Raw genomic sequence first — 23,033 nt, 5'->3', positions numbered from 1 at the left:
GTGGATAAAAATCAGGGAGACATTTTGTGAGCCAGCAAGCTCAGCCCCAGACTGTGCAGCCCAGAGCTCTAGAGCTGGGAAAAGAAAGCCTCATAACTTCTGGCAGTAAACCTGGTGGGGGTTGGGGTGGCGGAAGAAACTGCCAGTTTCTCAGGAGAGCCTGGAACCTACGCAAACTCACCCACCCTGGGAACCACAACCAGGACAGCAGCTAAAGGGGTGCCAGTCACATAAGGGAAGTGGGTGAAGTGACTGGCAACAGGGCGCAGATGAGGCAAGCCCCCAGAAGTCAGCCAGCAGTGGCATTGTCCCCTCTTTGACCCCTCCCCACCCACGGAGCCATGGTTGCCCCACCCTGGCAAATACCCAAGGCTCTGCCCCCACGCAATTTAACAGGTGCTCTAAAACAGAATCAAAGCTGCTCTACCTGGTACACAGATACAGGGAGGCTGCCAAAATCAGGAGACAAAGAAATATGGCCCAAATGAAGGAACAGAGCAGAACCCCAGAAAAAGAACTAAGTGATACAGAGAGAGCCAACCTATTAGACGCAGAATCCAAAACACTGGTGGTCAGAATGCTCAAAGATCTGATTGAATATGGCAAAAGCATAAGGGAAGAAATGAAGGCTCTACTAAGGGAAATAAAGAATAATCCACAAGAAACCAACAGTGAAGTTTGGAAGTTGAGGTTCAAATCAATGATTTGGAACATAAGGAAGAAGTAAACATTCAACCAGAACAAAATAAAGAAACAAGAATTAAAAAACAAAAAAAAACAAGAAGAGAGCCCTGGCTGGCGTAGCTCAGTCGATTGAGCGCGGGCTGTAAACCAAAGTGTCGCAGGTTCGACTCCCAGTCAGGGTACGTGCCTGGGTTGCAGGCCATGACCCCTAGCAACCGCACATTGATGTTTCTCTCTGTCTCTTTCTCCCTCCCCTCCCTCTCTAAAAATAAATAAATAAAATCTTAAAAAAAAAAAAAACAAGAAGAGTTTAAGAAGGCACTGGAACGTCTCCAAAAGGGCCAACATCTGAATCATTGAGATGCCCGAAGGGGAAGAGGAAGAGCAAGAGCAAGAAATCGAAAACTCAGTTGAAAATTTACCTAATTTGGCAAAGGAAACAGACATACAAGTCCAGGAAGTACAGAATCCCAAATAAGTTGGTTCCAAAGAGGCACACACCAAGACACATAATTAAAATGCAAAAGATTAAAGATAAAAAGATAACCTTTTTTTCCCTTAGATTTTATTTATTTATTTTTAGAGAGGGAAAGGAGAAAGAGAGAGAAACATCAATGTGCGGTTGCTGGGGGCCACGGCCTGCAACCCAGGCATGTACCCTGGCTGGGAATCAAACCTGCGATGGTTTGGTTCACAGCCTGCGCTGAATCCACTGAGCTACACCAGCCAGGGCTAAAAGAGAATCTTAAAAGCAGCAAGAGAAAAGGAGAGAGTTACCTACAAAGGAGTTCCCATAAGACTATCAGCTGATTCCTCAAAAGAAACCTTGCAGGCAAGAAGGATCTGGCAGGAAATATTCAAAGTCATGAAAGCAAGGACCTACCACATCCAAAATTACTCAATCCAGCAAAGGTATCATTTATTTATTTATTTTAGATTACTTTTTAAATTTATTTTCAGTTAAGAGTTTTCATACGAGTTTTTATGTTAGTTTCAGATGCACAACATAGTGATACAACCTTTATGTAATTTGCAAAGATTGACATCACGCATAGTTATTACAATACCATTGATTATATTCTATGGTGTACTTTATGTTCCTCCCTCTTATCTAGTTGACCATCCACTTGTTCTCTGTATCTATGAGTTTGTTTCTGATTTATTTGCTCATGTACTATTTTTTTTTTTAGATTTCACATGTAAGTGAAATCATATGGTATTTGTTTTTCTCTACCTGACTGATTTCACACAGCATAATACTTAGCTGGCAGGGTATCATTTAGAATGGAAGGGCAGATAAAGTGCTTCCCAGACAAGGTAAAGCTAAAGGAGTTCATCACCACCAGGCCCTTATAAATGAAATGTTAAAGGGAGTAATTTAGGAAAAATAAGATCAGAACTATGAACAGTAAAACAACAACACACAACTATCAACAACTGAATCTAAATAACAAAAACAGAATCACAGAAATGGAGATCATTTGGAGGGTTACACAGTGAGGAGGGGGCAGGGGGAGAATGGGGAAAAAGGTACAGGGAATAAGAAGCATAATTGGGTAGGTATGGAACAGACACGGTGATGTTAAGAGTATAGGTAGGCCCCAGATGGTATAGCTCAGTGGATTGAACACTGGCCTGCAAACAGAAGGGTTGCCAGTTTGCTTCTCAGTCAGGCGCCATGCCTGGGTTACAGGCCAGGTCCCCAGTAGGGGGTAAGCAAGAGACAACTGTTCTGTGTCTCTTGCTGACAAGTAGGGGGCACTCAAGAAGCAACCACATATTGATGTTTCTCTCCCTCCCTTCCTCTCTCTCTAAAAATAAAATCTTTAAAAAATATATACTTAAAAAAAGACAAACGCTCTAATGTTAAATTTCCACTGAAGATATCATTATATATTCATGACTTTAAGAAGTTTTTTTGAATATATTTTCCAGCTTTCTCCACTGAAATGGCCTAGACTCAATGTCACCCTAGTAAGAATGAGCACATTTAGCACCCAGTTTTTGGATTCTAAATAGCATTTCCCATTAAAAGGAACCAGAGCTCTTGGAACCAGTTCTGAGGCAGGCAGAACCTCAGATGAAGTATCTTATACCAGAAAGCAAAGAATCACTAAGACTAATTCATAAGGGTATGCCAAGAACACACAGGTGTCAGCATGAAGGAACTGTCACTGATTAAATTCAGAATAATTTTATCAGAAAAAATAGTGCCTGTAGCTAAATTGTAAAACATTTAATAAAACTCCATGAGTCCATATTGACAAGAAAAAGAAAACAGCAGCAAATATTTTGCCACCATCTGAGGTGCTCATTATACCAATTTCTTACTCTAGAATTTGGTAATTAATTTTATAATTAAAGGCAATGTTTTAGCATTCATACTGTCTCTTTAGAAGGAAATATAGTTACCCCTTACTTGGTGAGGGAAGGTTCTTTACTGAATGCCTTCTATTAAAAATAGAAGAGATGACAGAATTAGAAAACCCATCATTTTGTAACCCCCAATGTAACAGATGCAGGCAAGGATCATCAATAAATTCTAAAATCATTAGGTGAGTGACTGTTGAGCAACAAGATTTTCATGTGGTGCCAAGACATCACACTACAGATTACTCATCAATTACAACAGGAAAACTATCCATCTGCAATGGAGTGATTTGGCAGTCATCTTCTTTTACCCATTTTACATTTTACCAATTGGTAAAATGTACCATCAGGAACCACAGGAGAATCAGCCAGTCCAATACTAATACAAAATATTCTTACCCCAAATGTTTACAAGCCCACAGATCTAACCTCTCATTTACAAGTAATATGAGGGATAAACAGGAAGAGAGACACATCTAGAACATGTTCCTTCTATAAGACAACTGGGCTGGTTGCTTCAAAAAGTCAGTGTTACAGGTAGACTGGAGATGGGTAGGCTGTTCTTGTTAAAAAGAGACAAAGGAAGCATACACACATGTGAGGTATAAATCTCAATTGCTTACTACCCCTGCCCCCCCTCCAAACAGCTATAGGAGATATTTGGGGAAAATCACAATTTGGGATTACTGTCTGATGACACTAGAGAATTACTGTTAATTTTTCAAGATATGCTTGGGACACTGTGCTTACATTGGAAAATATCCTAATTTTTAGGAGATGTTTGCTAAGCACTTAGGGATGAAATGCTATGCTATCTGCTAATTCCTTTCAAATGGTCAGCAAAGGGCTATAAAACACACACATATCAATACAGACCAAGCAAATATGTCAAAATGTTAACAACTGTTGAATCTATGCAGCGGGCAAACAGGCCTCACAGTAAGTTAGGAAAAAAAACTGGGCTGAGATAACAAATATAACAGAAAAGATAAAAATAAAATCTAGGAGACATTACAATATTCAGAGCAAAAAGTAATAAATGAAAAATATGAAAGAGAATCAAGACAGAGGACCAATATCAGAAGTCCAAAATTAAGCTAACAAGAGACTCCATAAAAAAGAAAATGCACCCTGGCTGGTGTGGCTCAGTGGACTGAGTGCTGGCCTGCAAACCGAAAGGTCACTGGTTCGATTCCTAGTCAGAGTACACATCTGGGTTGCAGGCCAGGCCCACATTTGGGGGCATGTAAGAGGCAACCGATTGATGTTCCTCTCACAGGTTTCCTTTCTCTTCCTCTCTCTAAAATTAAATAAATAAAATCTTTTAAAAAAGAGAATCCATTTGATCTTGAATGGTTATTCTCCTTTGAGTGGTTGAGCAATCATGATTCTAGACCCATAAAGGAAATGTAATCCTCACATTCGTTACTAGGCTTAGTGGTGAACAGTATTTGCATATGTGTAATAATGTCAATGATGTTGACTGGCTTTCAACTTTAGAATTAACCTATGACCACTGGATGTGGTTGCAGGGCAGGGCATAAAACGTTAACAATTGTAAGAATGGAAATGATGAATTATAGCTTTTAGGAAGTAGAAGTGGGGGGTATAGAAGGAAAAGCAGGGTCATTAATATCCTCATCTTACAGAGAGGGGAAGTGCCATATAGACTAAAATTAATGGAACAGGAACCACTATTTAAAGATACAGAGAAAATGTGAATATGAATCTCAAGATAGGAGGTGATGTAAGCTAAGTCATCCTGTTTAATTTAAGGGAGCTAATATAATTACCCAAAGTTGGCAAATTAAGAAAAAAGTTTAAGCATATGATTTACTTCTGAAGGTAACCATGAAAGAAACTAAAAATAGAAACAGTTAAAAACTGTCATCTCTGGGTCATAGAACAGGAAGGGGAAAGGGTAGACTGTTGTTTTCACCATAACCTCTTCTGAGAGAGGTTTTATTGTTATTGAGTGGCTGTAATATTTTGATAAAAACTCAAAATCCAAACAACCTAACCCTCAATAGTTTCCTACTGCTCTGACATTAACATAAAAAATCCTGCACCCAGCCTGTCAGCCTTGCTGCCAGAATCTCTTTCACCCTCACTCCTCATCCCTGTTCTGCTCCAGCCACACAGGGCTTCTTAAGTGCCTCAGATGGCTAAGCTCATGCCAGACTCAGGGAGGGTGGGACCTTCACACATGCTTTTGTCCTTTGTAGAAAAGCTAATCCACTCTGCACCTTGTCCAACACTACTGTTCACCCCTCAGTTTCGGAATTTAGCATTGCCTCCTTATCCCTCCCAAGGCTTGGCTGCTCCCCACATTATACATGACCACAGCAAGCCCTGGTATTTGTCCTTCAGAGCACTTAACTCACTGTAATTACACAATTACTAGTGAATTATTTAAAGTCTGTCTCTCCTACCAAACTTATGCTCCATAAAGAAAGGTACCACCAATCAGTTTCAGTACTGGGGGTACTGTAGACACCTGACTCCACTGTGGAATGAATGGCTAGATAAACTGCAGATCCTTTGGCACAGGGCAGCAAGGAACTCAGTACTTAAGCTGAACTGTATTGACCAGATGAAAAAGTTACTAAATGTGGAACAACTCCATCATTTAGAATTGAGTGTCATTTTAACACACAGTCTTATGAAACATGTAATGTTTCATGAGTGTTGGTGAGGAAGCTGTTCAATGTATCACCCCAAGTACTAATGCATCCATATGAGAGGGGACTTGTGGCTTGGATGGAGGTATTAGCAGTGGAGATGGTTCTGGAGTATCTTTTGAATGTAGAACCCCACAGGACTTGCTGGTGAATTAGAGGAAGGTGAAGGAAAGAACAGATTCAAGGACAACTCCTAAAATTTTTGATTGGTAACTAGGTGAATTTGATGTTGTTTACTGAGATAGAAAAGATAGGAGAAGAGGCAGATTTAAATGGGGTGGGGGGCGGGAGAACAAGAGTTTTGTTTGGGACTTGTTAAGTCTGAGATGTCTATGAGCAACTCAAGTGTAAATACCAAAGAGGGCATCTGATGTGCAGCTTAAGAGGGGGGTAGAGATGCAGGCACAGAGTGAAATCATCAGCACACAACCCTGTCTTTCAGAGCAATGAAAACACAGACACAATGTTACCGCCTCTAATTAAATCAAGGCATAGCTATCAATGAAATGTCTGGCTCATTAAAAATGATGGTGTTAAGACATTATCCAGATGTTATGTATCTGTAGATTGCAGATTTATGAGCAATTCTCATTTTTCCTCTTCCTATGTTTTATAAAAAATTTTCTTTCATCAAACAGTATTACTTTTGTAACTAGAAAATACAACTATTTTCATTTTAGGGAAAAGTAATGATATAAACCTATTTTTACTGACATGGACAGATATCTATAACATATCATTGAGGAAAGAAGGCAAGTTACAATCACACTATATGATCCAATTTATCTAAAACAGTATGTACACATAGTAAGAATTCTTAAACAGTTTCAGTTGCATTACACTTTGCATGGTATCTGTAAAGTACTAAATATGTTCATAAAAATATTTGATACAGCCCTGGCCAATGTGGCTCAGTTGGTTGGAACGCAACCCAGTAAACCCAAAGGTCATGGGTTCGGTCCCCAGTTGGGGCGCATACGAGAGGTAACCAGTTGATGTTCCTCGCTTGCATCAATGTTTCTCTCCCCCTCTCCCTCTATGATCAATGACCATGTCCTCAGGTGAAGCTAAAAAAATGTACAAAAACAACTATTTGAGCCCTGGCTGGCGTAGCTCAGTGGATTGAGCACGGGCTGCGAACCAAAGCATCGCAGGTTTGATTCCCAGTCAGGGCACATGCCTGGGTTGCAGGCCACAGCCCCCAGCAACCACACATTGATGTTTCTCTCTTTCTCTCTCTCTTTCTCCCTCCCTTCCCTCTCTAAAAATAAATAAATAAAATCTTTAAAAAACCCCAAAACTATTTGATACAATAATTTGAATTAAGCTTTAAATATCATTTTACCTCCATTTACTGCATCTGGGCTTTAAGGTTTTCCCTGGTCTCCTTCTCTCACATACTGACTCTCAGTGCTGGCTGTTCTTTTATTTGTAGTTCCATGGTATAATGTACACAATAGGTGTTCTTAATCTTTTTCTGCCAGGGACCCTTTTGGCCCTCTGGACCATGCCCCTCAGAAGGATGTTTCGAAATGCAAAAAATAAAATGCATAGAAACTTATTAATAACATACTTTGGGAAATCGGAGCTAGAGTAATATGTACTTCTTTAGTAAGCCATTAATTTGAAGGAGTGATGAACACAAATGATATTTCAAAACATGTGTAACTATAATATGATGTGACAGCATCTTTGATTTCTATTGGTGACAAAGTTATAAGTAGCCCTAACACTATTATGGTCTGTTGCCTACAGTCACTGAAGTAAATCTAAATTTTCAGTGGGAAGTTGGTGAAAATAAAGATGTAGTGTTTTTTTCAATCAAGGTCACAGAACTGTGAATTCTCAACCCTGGCCTGAGTCAGAGTTCTCAGTCTAGAAAGATACACACTACACAGAACTCCCAGAAAGATTTCCATGCATCTACATTAAAAAAATGTTTTATTTGTATAATTAAAAAAGAAATGCTATGGCCCTGGCTAGTGTGGCTCAGTGGATTGAGCGCTGGCCTGTGAACCAAAAGGTCACCAGTTCAATTTCCAGTCAGGGCTCATATGTGGATTGAGAGCCAGATCCCCAGTTACGGGCATGTGAGAAGCAACTGATCAATGTATCTCTCACACATCAATTTCTCTCTCTCTCTCTTTCCCCATCTCTAAAAATAAATAAGTAAAATCTAAAAAAAAGAGAGAGAGAGAGAGAGAGAGAGAGAGAGAGAGAGAGAGAGAGATACTATGTTTTGTTTGTTTGCTTTGTCTTAAACAACCTGGAAGAGTGACTAAGAAATTTTATACAGTTGCTACATTAACATTTTTTATAGGGTGATACCACTTAAAAAAGACTTTCAACCCTCCCTAACCACTTAAATATTGACACTTTAATCATTTCCATGTTCTTACAAGTCTAGAAAAAAATTCACTAGAATTATTTACTCTGGAATTAAAAGGAACAAAAAGACAAACTGTCACAACTGCAGACGTTTGTCTATGTTTTTTTGCCAAGTGTAATTCCAAAACAGCTGAAAATATTAGAACAAATTAGTACTTAAGAGCTAATACCTTCTGTTGTTTACAAAAAACACAAAAACCAGAAACACATGAAAATTTATATTTAAAAAATAAGTTAGTCAATATGTGTTGACAAATTTAAAATACAACTTATCAAAGTAATGTCAAAACTTGCCCTGGCTGGTGTGGCTCAGTGCAATGAGTGCCAGCTGTGAACCAAAATGTCACCGGTTCAATTCCCAGTCAGGGCACATGCCTGGATTGCCAGCCAGGTCTCCAGTAGGGGGAGTACAAGAGGCAACCACACACTGATGTTTCCCTCCCTTTTCCTTTCCTTTCCCTCTCTAAAAATAAACAAATAAAATGAAAACAAAAACAAAAACAAAACAAAACCTTAAGTACCACTAGAAAGCCCAGAAAAAACAAAATGCTTCAATATTTTAAAAAATAACTTACACATAGAAAGTCAGCTCATGCTAAAAGTGCTCAAGTTTGCCCAAACCAGTGTGGCTCAGTTGGTTGACCATCATCTCGCAAAGTGAAAAGGTTGCCAGTTCGATCTCAGGTCAAGGCACACGCCTGGGTTGCAGGCCAGGGTCCCAGCTGGGGGTGTGTGAAAGGCAACCAATCGATGTTTCTCTTCCTCTCTTTCTCCCTCCCTCCCTCCTCTAAAAATAAACAAACATAAATAAATAAGTAAAAATTTTTAAAAATGCTCAAGTTTATGTTTTAGCAGCAATGTGGAATGTTGCAAAGTAGATGAAAACAAAGAAATGTGCATCTTAGATGCCTGCTTTGCTTTCAAATCTAAAAATAAAACCTTCAAACTGCCCTATTAATAAGTCTAGAAAATGAATGCCCTTTTTGTGGAAAGCTTTAACAAACACAGAAATAAAAATATCTTCTTGGTTAATAGGACCAAAGGATATAAACATAAACCAGATGTCAATCCTCATTTCTCTATAATTCCATTCTCCCTCAGAACTCTGGTGGGGCTTCTGCTGTAAAGATGTTTCTGCAGCACATGGAGCCATACTAAATGAATGAAGGTATGCGCAGAGCAACATAGGCTAGGCTCAAAAAGCCAAGTACTGAGTATTGAGTGAAAAGAGTGAATTGTAGAATGTTACATACATAATATCAATACTTAAATTTGCAAAAACACTTTTGAACATTATATATTGGTCATGTGTGATACAGCATAAAATTTGCATGGAGACTATTCCCATCACCTTTGGGGAACAGGCTATCTTGAGGAGGCAGGGCAGCAAGCGCAACCATAGGCTAGGATTTTGCTGGAGCTGTCCCATTTGAGTTTCATAAAAGGAGGCTGATGTAAACTGGACAAACTGATAATATTTCCTAAATCCAAGTGGAAAGTACCAGAGTAGCTACTACATGAACAGAATTAGAAGTCAGGGAAGAGGGCAGGGAGGACTGCAGGAAAGAATGACCTCAAAGGTAGGCACACGGAGAAGTGATGAGGAAGGCTCTGATCTTGCCTCCTTAGCACAAGCTTGCAGGGATTACAGTGGGCCATACACAGTGGCTTGTCAGGGTGGACCTGATCCTCGACAAGCCAGGAGCAAGCGTGCATATTTATGCACTGCTTCCTTCACAATGGAAGTCTTCGTAAAAAAAAAAAAAAATTAAGTCAGAAGAACCAAGCAGTGAATTTGGTACCACAGCTGACTCACACACCATGCAAGCTCCTGCCCTCCTCTCTGTATTAAATTATCAGAGAATAAAGTGTGTTGGAGAAGGGGAAGTCCTCCAGGGTCTCCTGGGGCAGAAGTAGGGGGAAGGAAAGTTCCATGAAGAGAACTAGAGTGGGAGCCCTCAGGGCCTGATGGGTGGGCAGGCAGGAACTCAGCTCAGGCAGACGGCTTCCAGAGCAGTGAGGGGTGGAAAGGGGACAGGATGGATGGTCACAGAGCCTCGCATTACCTTCTGGGGCTTGGGATCATCTCTGAATATGATGCATCTTGGAAGAAAAGCTGAGACTATTCAGCACAGCTGGAAAGGCTGTGTCTAACTCCCTACCAGCACACTGCAAACAGAACCGCTCCCAGCCCCTCAGCCTGACTTGCTCTGCCTATCTCACCTCCTCACTCCAAACTCATCAGACCCATCCAAACACTTCTTCTCTCTTGCCCAAGCCTCCAAATGTGCTGGTCTTTCCTCCACTCATACCTTCTCCGGAACTAGCTAATGTTTTGGGGGTCACTTTTCAAAGAAGTCACTTCTCTTATCCCACCGCCACATCTAGGTGGGACCGCTCTAAAATTTATGTGCTCCCTCAGGGACCAGTACTTCTCCACTGTAGCATTTAGCCCCTGGTAAGCAATGGCCTGTTTGGTTGTCTGGATCTTCCTTTAGATCATTATGATTGCTAAGGGTTAGAAACAGGCCCTAGCATCTACAACAAGTAACTGACACCTAATAAATGCTCAATTAGTATGCAGTAAATGAATCAAGTATTGCTATATAAAGAGTACAACAATGAAAGAGAAATGAAGCCAACAGCAACCTGGTCCTGAATACTCTCAAGATACTATTCCTTATGCATATTACAATTAAAACATGAACAGAAGGTCTAGCAGCCATGAAGAATCTTCAACCCTGAGTCCCAGGAGCCACTGCAACTTAGAACAGTACCAAAATAAAAACACTCCATTTTCTTCAAGATTTACAAATGAGAACTGGCTGAAGTTCCTCTTACCAACTTAAGGGTCCTGCCCCACAGGTTCTGCTCACACAAGGTCTCATCTGATGAAATGGAAGATTCTGAAGTTTTGCTTTCCAGTGCTAACTGTTAAAAACCACATCTTCCTAATCTAATTAACAGTTCTCTAATCTCTACAAATAATCATGCAGTCATAAATTTGTATGCTTATCTACTCATATGTAGTCTCTTCTTTAAAACTGTGCAATTAAAAGGCCACCCTTGATTTAGCAATATCTATCAAAGTTTAAAACGCACATACCCTTTGATCCTGCAAGTCCCATCTCTAGGAATTTCTCCTACAGATGTACTCGGCTGTAAGCAAAATAACATATGTGAAACACTATTCACTACAGCATTAATGAATTAAAAACAATGGAAACATAAACATCCATCAATAAAAAACTATTTAAATAAATTATAGTGTGTCCATATAATGGACTACTAACCCAATCCTGAAAAAGAATGATATGAGTCTACAGGAACTAATACTGAACAATCTCCGAGATACAGTAACTAAAAAGAGCAATCACAGAAGTGCACAGTATTTTACTCTTTGTGTAAAAACACACATATAAAATATGTGCATAAATACATATATAATAATAAATACCAATATGAGATAACCAATTTCAGAGAGACAGAAAGTATAAGGGTGATTGCGCTGGGGGAGGAGGGAGGAATGGAGAGTAATGGTTTAATGGGAACAGTTTCATTTTTACAAGATGAAAAGGGTTCAGGAGCTGCTTAGTGGTGGTAGTTGCAAAAAACAATTAGAATGTATTTAATGTCTCTAAATAGTACACATAAAATGAATAAAACAGTAAACTTGATATTATGTATTTTACTACAATTTTAAAAAAAGATTTTATTTATTATTACACAGAGGGAAAGAAAGTGAGAAAGAGAGTGGGAGAAACACCAATGCACAAGAGAAACATCGATCGGTTGTCTCTCACATGCCCTCAACTACAACCAGGGACCTGGCCTGCAACCCAAGCATGCGCTCCAACCAGGAATTAAACCGGCAACCCCTCGGTTCACGGTCTGGTGTTCAATCCACTGAGCCACACCAGCCAGGGCTGTATTTTACTACAATTTAAAAATTACACAAACACACTCATAGATTAGTAAGAAATTAGTAATGATGGCTGCCTTCAGGGAGAGAAATGGTATCTGCGGACAGGGTGGCAAGAAGGTCTTTTACCATATAACCTTTTACAGCATGTTTTTCATTCTGTACTATATACCCAACTATTCAAAAACTCATTTTTTAAAAAACCCAACCTTATACAAGAAGCCTTTTCCTTAGTCATTTATATCCCCTTTTTAAGTAAAAAATGTTTTCAATCCAAATCAGGATTCCACTTTAGTTTTGAGCATATTTATTAGATTTAAATGATGCAAGTTGTAAAAAATTACACTTGTTCCTCTAAGAATATATTCACCAAAAGCCTGCCTTTATATTTATCACCCTTTACAGAAAAGCTTCAAAATCATCATAGAAGAAAATTACCATTTTTATCAGTATGCAACTTTTATTCTATCATAACAACCAAGCTGGCTGAATATAGAACTGTTTCAACTGCAAAAAGCCTTCATCATAATTCAAGACAAAAATCAGCCTGCAATTACATGAGTTATAAAACAAACTATGTTTTATGTTGCAGTCTACCCTAAAGCTAAAACTTATGTCAGAATTAAACACACACACACACACACACACAGCCTCCAAATTCCTCCTAAATTATCTAAAACCTATTTTTGTGAAGATCCACTATTTTCTGGAATCTTCCAGAATGAGCACTGTAGCCATGCCACTGGCATTGCAACTTCTGTAGCCTTGCCCCCAGTCAACAAGAAGGCAGTACTTGCAGGGTCCAGCACTGCCCTTGCCTCAAAGCAAGGGCTCAAATATTTGTTGGGTGAATAAATAAATGATTATCTGCTGACAGGCTTGCCACCAAGCCTCACAAAGAAAAAATTCAGAAAGAAAAAAGAGATGCTTTGTTCATTTGAAGTCAGCACATGATAAAGGTGAAGACCATATCATTGGTTCACCAAATAGCTATGACACAACTGGCTAAGTGGGCTCTAGACCTCATCCCACCCTAAAGTTAAATACAGATACAGGTATTTTTAAAAACCATACAAAAAAACATAGGACAACTTACCCACAGGATCCTTTTATACTTATCAAATATGTATGTGTGAATAGAGTATATCAAGTTTTTTTGGAAGAATATATAGATGAATATTGATATGTTCTTAGAGTAGGGAAGGATTTTCTAACTATAAAAGCAAAAGAAGAAATCGTAACAGAAATCTTATGTATCAAAAAGACAAGCATAATCAAAAGATATATGACAAAGTAGGAAAATATCTGCATGATGACAGAGAATTAATATCCTTAATACATTAAGAGTTCCTACAAATCGACTTAAAATATCCTAATGGAAGAATGAATGTACAACAAAATAGGCAATTCACAAAGACCAAATACAAATGGCCAATGATTACTGAGGTTCAGCCTCATCAGTAATAATCCAAAGAGCACAAATTTAAAAGATGGATAAACAATTCTGGGAGGGTATGGGCAAATGGTACTTTCTCGGACTGTCGTGGGAATAGGGATAGCCATTTAGAAAGGCAATGTGGTGGTAGTCACCAGCAACTCCAAGTCTAGACAGCTGTTTTTCAAAAAGAATGAGGAACGAAGTTCAATCCAATAGTATCTTTAATAGGAAACCGTTGAAAACCAACAGAGGGGCAATGTATGACAGTAAGTTAGCACCAGATCCTGCTGTTATTTAACAAAAACAAGGCAGAGAGACCTTGTTTTGTTAAAAACAGAAAAGGTGCATATTTGTATAATCTGAGAAGATTCACAAGGATCTATGGCAAGCTATTAACAGTAGTTACTCTGAGTAGTGGGCACAGAGAGTAACAAGGAGCTTTCACTTTTCTACTTGATATACTTTAAAATGGCTTGAATTTTCCATAAAACTAAGTATTATTTTTATAATTTCTTTAAAAATAAAAGAAGAAAATGAGTAAGATAAAGCACTCATCTATTAAAGACAGGTTCTGTCCTTTTATTATTTCCTTCAAAGTTCCCTGAAGCTGAAATGGACGTCTCTTTCCCCTTCATAAGCAATAAGAGATATTTTTTAAAACGTCTCTTCCTTTCTATATTTCTTAGAAGAGACTATAGAGTCAACACTGCCTGCTTCATAAAATCCATTCATAATTCTTAGAAAAAGACTATTAGAAACGTAAACCACCTCGAAGGCCTACCATCTACCAGAAGAAACCCATTTACTACCCATATTACATTTGGTCCACACAATTTCTGAGACAATGCACAAAGTGCCAGCCACAGAACTCCCACCAGCAAAACATACTATGTGGAGTACAAAGAATGTCCTGTCAGCAGGGCCCAGGGCACACCCCACAGCAAAGGGTAATGACAATTTGAGACACAGGATCAGGAGCGAAACCAAATTTGGGACTTGGAGAACCTTACCAAGTTCTTGCCTTCCCTTCTACACCTTCTATTCTCCTCTGCCCAAACCCTGTCCCTCACATAGTCTCTAAATGGGCTATCTGTCACAGATGTCCACACAGCTTTAGACTGAGGTGTCGGAAATCACTAGAGACACAACAAAGTGCTACTTGAGGGTCTCAGCTGGAATCACAATGGCAACATATGTGAAAATTCACATTTTTTCTTAGGAAAAAAAAGGAAAAATTCAATTAGAATGTTTTGCCTTACCACATGGAATGTTTGAAATCCAGGTGTTAAAACATCAAATGCGGAGTGACCACCACTGATTAAAAAAAAAAAAAGCTTGAGATACTGAACCTAACAATTGAGAAATGAAGGAAACATTCATTTTTACAAAATTAAAGTCTGCACAATGGCGCCAAAATAGTCAAAAGTGCAACTGACAGAGCACCTGAGTGTCAGACCTCCAATGGCTTGGATCCCCAGCTTTTCAAAAGGCATTGACCCTGCTCTAGAGTCTCAAGAGCCAGACATGTGTCTGGGTGTTCCCTTTAGTTCCCATGGAAGCAGTGTGGCAAGTACATGCCATTAACCATGGGCTCCACTGTTCTGTGACAGCTTTCAGGAGGCTATCCTTCCAGAGGACCACATACCAGTTCCCATATCTGAAAATGCATTACCACCGCTCACTAAGGTTGACCAGGAAGTCATTTATCCAAAACCAAAGCAAACAAAGCACCATGCTGAAGACCACTGGGCAACAACCGCAGCGGCAGGTGAAGAGCTCAATCAAAATGCTCTCAGCTCAGCTGACCTGCTTCAAGGTGAACTGAAGTTGCAGATCACCAGTTCCGGCTCTAATCTGACGCCCGCCCCTAGATCACGCTGTAGCTACCAAGTAACCCTACCCAAACTGACCTTTCAGGGCTCAGGGAAGTGACTTTTTTTTATTATATGGCACAGTTTGGCACAGTTATGTCTTTAGTCTTTGGGGTACTTTTATACTGTCCAAGAGTAGTACATCTTGTTTTTTTTTTTCCTTTTTTTTTTTAAAAACAGATGGCCAAACCAGGACATATACTAAAAAAAAAAAAAGGAAGGTTACTTACCTGAGCCCTAACATTCCAGCTACCATGGAATCCTGTTGGAGCTGGTCTACAGAAGCAAGATGTATTCTGGGGAGTCACATGTCACATCAAAGCAGGAACTGGTGAGTCTGTATTTTTATGGAGCCTAAAACAAAGAAAATCGTAAGTTGAAAGCCCCCATTGTGCTGCAGGACCTTTTTCCCAGGGCTATTTGGGACATTTTGAAGATAAACATATAGACAAAGTACTATGCTTATTTCCCAGCTTACCTAGCTAGAAACAAAGGATAAACTGCGAATTTCTGGCATATTAACACACAGTGCTAAAATAAAGGAAAGATTTGTGCATGTTAGAATCCATACTATCACAGGTCTTGTCACCTCTGAAGGACATTTTGACACTATAAAGCATACTGTTAGTGGTGATCTCGAGTAAGTATTTCTTGTATCATGTCATACAGAAATACTCAGAGATAGAATACATGTTCAAAAGAACACGCAACACTAAAATCTCATCCCAAAAAGAATATGTGAAATCCAGAGGCAAAGTGTCCCTTAATTCTCAAACACCTGAAGCTGCAACAAGCTAGTAACATCACGCAAAGGGGCTTTAACCCTAGGAGAAAAAAGCAGTACCAACAGAAATCAAGTGCCCTGGGAGATCCAAAGCCATCCTCCAAAATACACAAGTCTGACTCCGAGCAATCACTTTTAAAAAGCCTCTCAGATCAGTAAATTGCAATGTTCAACAAACTGAGTTCTTAGTTTGACAGTTCCTCTTTTGCTTTTGAACACATGTTCAAAAAAGGACTTTTGCCATTACATTTTCCATCATTAAGATAGCCATTATTTCCTTCTTAAAATTTAAACTGGGCCATATTAGCTCATCTCTGATACCTCGCTGGCCCAAGAGTAGCACTTTTATCTTTAGACTAAAAAAAGCCTAGCATATACAACTTAGAAACTATTCCCACAATTACTTGTATAATCAAACACAGATGAGGGGCAACACCAAGCAAGTCTTTTACTTATAGCTGGTCTATAACACCAGGATGGTACCTAGAATTATTTATTGAGGTACAGTGAGGGGGTTACAAGTCCCTTAACATTTGAGTCATAGAATGCTGTGAAATCCTCAAAGTCAAGGTAACAGTATTACTCAGTTAGCTATATAGTACAAATCAAACTGGTATCCTGGCTGGAAGGCCCCAAAAAAGCCACAACTTCTCACAGCCACAACTGGTTTTTTTTTACTTATAAACTGCAGGAGCTGGATTAAGGTTCCTTCCAGCTCTGAAAGTTTAAGATCTTTGATTAACTCAAGATTTCAATGGGGGGATATAAAAGCCAAGCAAATGAGAGCAGTTAGGTGAAAACCCAATAAAACAGTGACTTGCAGGTCCATATATATAACACCCCCAGCTCTTAGGCAAGGAAGACAAGTGACCACTTCCTCAGGCTTGCTCCCGAGAGTCCAGACTTCTGCAGTAACAGCAAAACAGCTATACTGAGAACACATCCACAAGCCAGCAGACTCAACACAACTGTGTCTTGAAAAAGCTATAAAGGCCAAGGCTTTATTCTCTAATGGAATGGCCACTGCACTCTCTGAGTGGGGATGCCCTGCCCACCCCAAACTCCCCTTTCCACTCAGGTCCCCTACACAACATACCTACCATCAAAGTGGTGGAACCAAGTATTTAAGCAATGGCATGCAAATTAAGTTTTCAATAGGTAAAAGTTCCTTGCAAGAGAAAGGCAGAAGAGAGCGGGTAAATGCAGAGGAACACAACCTTTGTGTAAGTGATCCCAAGTAAGGGGAGCCCATTTACATCTTTCCTAACCAAAACGAGGTAGAAATACAGTGGTGACAATGGCAGTTTGCCTGAACAGGGCTAGTACAGAAGCATTGAGGACAAGGTCCTTCCATTGGAGCGGCAATAATGCTCTACTCAAGGAAAAAAAAGTTGTGTCCGTCAGTCACAGGAGGCTGGTCTCCTGTCACCGTAACAGAGAGCAGTGAATACAAGCAGGTGTCCTGCCAAACTCCCTGAAACTCGCTGCCAGTCTAGGACTGTTCTTTACCCCTGTGAGATTAAAACACTAGCTACTACAGATGTCAAACATTTTCTGTGATTCTTCCCTCCTCACAGATACTCAGGCAGCCTGCCAACAAAATGTTCTTATCCAATTAAAAGATTTCCACTGATATTCACCTTTATAAAAGATTACTGCTTCCAGGACACATCATTTATCATGCAAATAATCCCAGGCAGGTACATTAGCGGTGGAAACTGCGCTTGAGACAAGAACTAACAATTTTACCTCTGCTCTTCTTTATTCTAAGTTAAAGAAGTGAGCTTCTCATTCCATCTCCATGTGGGGGAAGGAGTATTTGGGGTGGGGACAACATCACACTGCAGCCATTTAGTCAGTTTTTGTCAAACTCCACAGCTTGCCTCCCCACCCCACTAGATTCAGCCACTCAGAAGCAGTGCAGGCAGGGAAACAATGATTCTGGCTGGAAATTGCAAATAGAATGCAAAATTCTATTCTAACCCCACCAATACACAAACAGCACAAAAGCTGGAATAGGATTTGACTGCATCATGGTCTGTCAGGTGAAACAAAGACCTGGTATTGTAGGTTTAAAGCATTCCAGGCAAATTTGTAACAATAAGAAATAAGACAGCGTGATAAGCCAGTTCGGGCAAGAAAGCCGTAGGTTTCTTCAAGCTGTTAGGAGTTGCTGACTTCAGATGCCACCAGGAACTTTGCAGAGACATTATATTCTGGAAGCTGCCTGTGCTGTTTAAAGGGCTAGGGATATAACAAACAGCTTGCCGGAGGGCATCATAGGAGGCAAACACATTGCCAACAATGGCAAAACAAAGCAGAGCCCTTGTCCTGTCACATCCCAGGCTCAGATGTACAAACCTTGGAATCTTTGTCAAGTGAGGTTTCTGTGTCTATGTGCATGAACAGGATGTACCTTAGTGATCAGACACCTAGCTGACATGCCACAAATGGGTACTGTACTTCTACTAGATTTGACTGTGCCCTTTAAGGTTCTGACATGTCTAAGCAAGAAAATAAAATGAAGTGTTTCCTAGGCTTCCTGACTGGGATTTGAAGTAGAAGTCCTAAAAAAGCCCATAAACAAGCCTATTTCCCTGAATCCCTGAGGGGAATTCCCAAAAGACCTAAAAATCCAGACCCTGTATTTTTAAGAAGGATCCAGCATATTTCAAAAGACCCAAGAGGTCAGTTCAACCTTGTTAACGGCAATCACTGAGATCCAGATGAAAATTCCGGCCACAAAATACAAATTTCTCCTCTAGAGTAATAACTGTCTATTAACAGCAAATTTTACTAGCAAGGTCCAAATATGCTTCATTTTTCTAATATAACAAATGCCCACAACTTGTGCAAGTCCTACAAAGTCTAAGCCACTTAGTACCTCACACCGGTAGGTTTGGTTCCACAATCACCAACCACCCCCTGAATTTGATCCTACCATCTCACAATTTGGGGTATTGATCCCACACAGCAGACACAATGTGTGAATGGTTCTGCAAAGCCCATTCCTGTTCCTGGAAAAATAGCCAGAAGGACATATCTGTTTGACCATGAGTCAGGAATATCAATTTTGTGGTGGAGCCCATTTCTGCTGTGACCAATTCACACTGAACACACAACAGAAGTGACTGCCACAGAGGTATTCCAGAGCAAGCGTCCCTCTCTCGGGTCCACACTTAGCAATGTCATAAACGGTTTCCTCCGTGAGAGCACTCTTTTCAGACTCTTCATAATGACCTTAAGTCTTCAGTGCAAAACCACAGACACATTGCCAAGCTATGTAAAAGTCACCTGAGTTTCAATTTGGGTGATTCGGTCATAACCAAACTAAAAAGAAAATAAACTTTCAGGGACAACTGACAGGAACCACAGCAATGCGATGAACTTGCCCCATCTGGTACTGGTGATCTTCTTCACGCTCCAAGACTATGGGAGCCCGTTATATACTATGTCCCACTCCACTTATGTAACTGGAAGATCGCCGGCGAAGGGGGGAGGATAGGGAGGGCGCTCATATTCTAAGGCCACAGCACCCGCAAAGACCCCAGAAGCGCGCTTCTATGGAAGAGCCTCAGGTGCTACCGGACACACAATCCCCTACCCACGGCTCCTGATGGGAACTAGAACAGCCTCTTTAGGATGAGTTGTGGGACCAGGAGCACAATATCTAATCCCTTTTGTGGGTGGACAATAATTCCCACCTACTTGTTCCTGCTAAATGGGAAAGGAGATGGTGGACGACTTGCGCACAATGGGGGCAGAAAGTCATGGAATGGGCGAGAAGGAGGGGGAGGCAAAGCCTGGAGATGGGGGTGAGAACGCAGGAGCCCTTGTGGCGCACTCTCCCGACAGGAGGCGGACTGCGCACGCGCGCCAGTGGGGGGGGGGGGGGGGGTGCCGAGTAACGGGAGAGGGGGCGCGCGAGAAAGGGAGAGGGGAGAGCGCGATCTAGGGAGAGGCCGGGGCCGCGGGCGCGCGACGGCGCCGTGGGCCCGAAGCCCCTAGAAGGGCACGACGCGCGCGCAGCCTGAACAAGTGAAGCCCCGGCGAAAGGGGTGCCCACGGGGCTGGGGCCAGGATGCGCGCGGAAGGCGGGAGGGAGTGGAGCGCCAGGCGAAGGCGGCCCTGGAGGCCTCAGCGAGGACGGTCACCCGCGAGTGTGGGTGACGGGCCGGGGGGGGGGGAATAGTCACCGGCGGCGGCGGGAGGGGGAGGGTAGAGAGGAGGGACGCCATCCGCTAGCCGTGTCGCCGACCCCGCGGGCCCCTCCCGCGCCACGTCCCGCCCCTACCCCCCGCCCCTCGGCAAGGGTCCCCGCCCGCGGCCGCGGCGGTCCCACTCACAGTCTCTCCTCCTCGCCTCCTCCTCCTCCTCCGCTTGGCGCGGCAGCGGCGGCGGCGGCCATGTTCCGGACGGCTTTTACCACAGCCCTCTCCGAGAGGAGGGAGCGCGCGCGCCTCCGACGCCGGGACCCCGCACGGCCGACGTCGCGTCCCGCCCTCCGGGCCGGCATGCGCGCAGCTGCACCTGCGCGCCCGCGTCTCGCCTCCAGGACCGCAGCGAGCCCGCCCGCAATTGGGTGAAACGGGAGGGGCGGGGCGGGGCCTCGGCGGTGGCGTCGCCAATTGGCGGGAGTTTGTGTCCATTCTGGCTAGGGAAAAGGGGGAGGGCACACTCTCCAGCTGTCGATTGGCTGCCGTTGGCCGTCATTTGGGGAAGAGAGGCGGCTTGAGCTTGAAGGGGTTGGTCTAGTGGGCGGAATTTGAATATTAAGAATTAATGGGCCCTTGCGGATGCTGGGGCAAGGGAAGGCCTAGGCTCCAAACTCCTGTTTTCGTGGCCCTCCCGGGCCATTGCCATGCTGTCCACAAATGCACCAAACACGCTGCAATAAGTGTTTCACTGCACCCTCATTTTCTCAAAAAAAAACACTTTTAGTAAAAGCAGTAAAGTTGCTTCCCTGGAGCCTGACATTGTTCCAGCCGAGGGACCTTAATTTAATAGGCCTACCCATTGCATTCTTTCACCTGAGCCTGCCATGAGTCACCCCCTCATAGAGGCAGGGAATAAACTGACAGCAAATCACTGTCCTGGCCTTCATGAAACTCTGGCGGGGGAAGAGGGTACATACCAAAGCTGCATGAGACTTGTCATTGCTGGATCAGATGGTTTGGTAGAGGTGTGAAGAAGAGCCAGTGGGAGCACAGAGGAACAGCACTAAACTCTATCTGGAGGGAAAGACTTCCTAGAAGTGGTGATTTGGGAACTAAGATCCAGCAATTCTGTTTTGGAAAAATATTTAAGAGTATGAGAAAGTTTTAGCCAATGAGGTGTTCAGGACAATACTGTTTGTCAAGACAACCTTACTCTGATTCCAGCCATCATCCAATTCATCCAGTGCTCCTTGAGCTAGTTCTATGATTAATAAGGAATCTTCTGATTCTGATTTGGCTCTCACCCATTCATTTATTAAACAGCTGCTATGTGCCAGGCATTGTTCCAAGTTCTGGATGCAAAGTACTGAACAAGACAGCAAACTAACATTCTTATGGTGTACATTTATACTAAACATATAAATAAGTGTATAATGCAATGTCGCATAGTAATACAGGCTTTGAGATAAATAAAACAAAGTGGTGCTATTTAGATATCCACAGGCTTTTGCCCTCATCTTATTCCCCCATATGGATATCTAGGGAGAGAATATTTCAGGCAAGTGGAAAGGCCCCGAGGAAAGACTATTCCTGGCATGTTGGGGGCTAACAAGGGGGCTTATGGGGCTAGAGAGGGGTGGGGTGTGCAGTTGGAGAGGCAGGTGGAGCCACCATGGGAACTGGGAGCTTATTTTGAGATGAGAAGCCCTTGGGGAATTTTGAACTGACGGCATCAGATCTGTGCTGTAGGTGCGATGTGGAGAACTAACTGTGCTGGAACAAGACTAGGAACAAGTGCCCATTCAGGAGGTTCTGACAACAGTCTAGGAGAGGTGACAGTGCCTTTAACTAGGGTGGTGGCAGTGAAGGTTCTGAGAAGTTGTAAGATTCAAGCTATATTTTCAAAATCAAGCAGAAAGGATTGGCTGTAGGGTATAAAAAAGAGAAGAAAGAAGGATGATTCCTGAGTTTTTGGCCTGAGCAACTGAGTAAATGGGTGCCTTTCAACACAATTGAGAAAACTGTAAAAAAAGCACATTTTTGGAGGTACAGATCAAGGATTTTGCTTTGCTCATGTTAAGCTTTGTGTGCCTGTTAGACGTGCAAGTGGAAATGTTGAGTAGGTTATTGGGTCAACAGTAGTAAAGTCAGCAAGCTGAACATCCAACTCAAGAAGCTATAAAAGGAACAGGATAGTAAACCCAGAAAAGTAGAAGAAAAATAGGATGAGCAGAAATTGGTGAAGCAGAAACACATGATAGAGAGAACTGAGAACATCAGAAGCCAATTCTTTGAAAAGCTGAACAACAAAAGCCAAACTTCTAACAAGCTAGATACAGGAGAAAAGACACAAATCAATTATTGGGTTGGCCAAATAATTGGTTTTTCCAATAAGATGGCTGTAATAGTGGTTAGTTGTCTTTAACTTCATTCAAAACAATTTTGTTAGATAGTATTGTGACAGCTGTCATATCACCATGCATTTAAAAAAATTACCAAATTGGTGAATTTTTGTGTAACCATTTTAATATTGAAGATGGAAGAAAATACGCAACATTTTTGGCATATTATGTTTTATTATTTCAAGAAAGGTAAAAATACAACTGAAATGCAAAAAAAAAAAAAGATTTGTGCAGTGTGGAGAAGGTGCTGTGACTGAATGAACATGTCAAAAGTGATTAGCGAAGTTTCATGCTGGAGATTTCTGGCTTGATGATGCTCCATGGTTGGGTAGACCA

At 41.6% G+C, this 23,033-nt stretch overlaps 1 protein-coding gene across 2 annotated transcripts in view; it reads right to left on the bottom strand.

Annotated features, from left to right (window-relative positions):
* The window catches only part of MECP2 (methyl-CpG binding protein 2), a 66,120-nt gene extending 45,492 nt beyond the window's left edge, over positions 1-20,628 (bottom strand). Inside the window, exons 1-2 of one of the 2 annotated variants that reach the window (XM_028522436.2) lie at positions 20,485-20,603; positions 15,585-15,708 (exon numbers count right to left, since the gene is read on the bottom strand). In XM_028522436.2, the coding sequence (XP_028378237.1) occupies positions 15,585-15,610 (26 nt within the window). In that variant the 5' untranslated portion in view covers positions 15,611-15,708; positions 20,485-20,603. Of the gene's footprint in view, positions 1-15,584; positions 15,709-20,484 lie in introns of both variants that reach the window. The other variant, XM_028522435.2, reaches the window with a different exon arrangement.
* Positions 20,629-23,033: the final 2,405 nt, after the last annotated feature.

This window comes from Phyllostomus discolor, chromosome X, assembly GCF_004126475.2.
Source record: "Phyllostomus discolor isolate MPI-MPIP mPhyDis1 chromosome X, mPhyDis1.pri.v3, whole genome shotgun sequence".
In the NCBI taxonomy this organism is placed as follows: domain Eukaryota; kingdom Metazoa; phylum Chordata; class Mammalia; order Chiroptera; family Phyllostomidae; genus Phyllostomus; species Phyllostomus discolor.
This window is presented reverse-complemented; position numbering and strand designations above follow the sequence as displayed.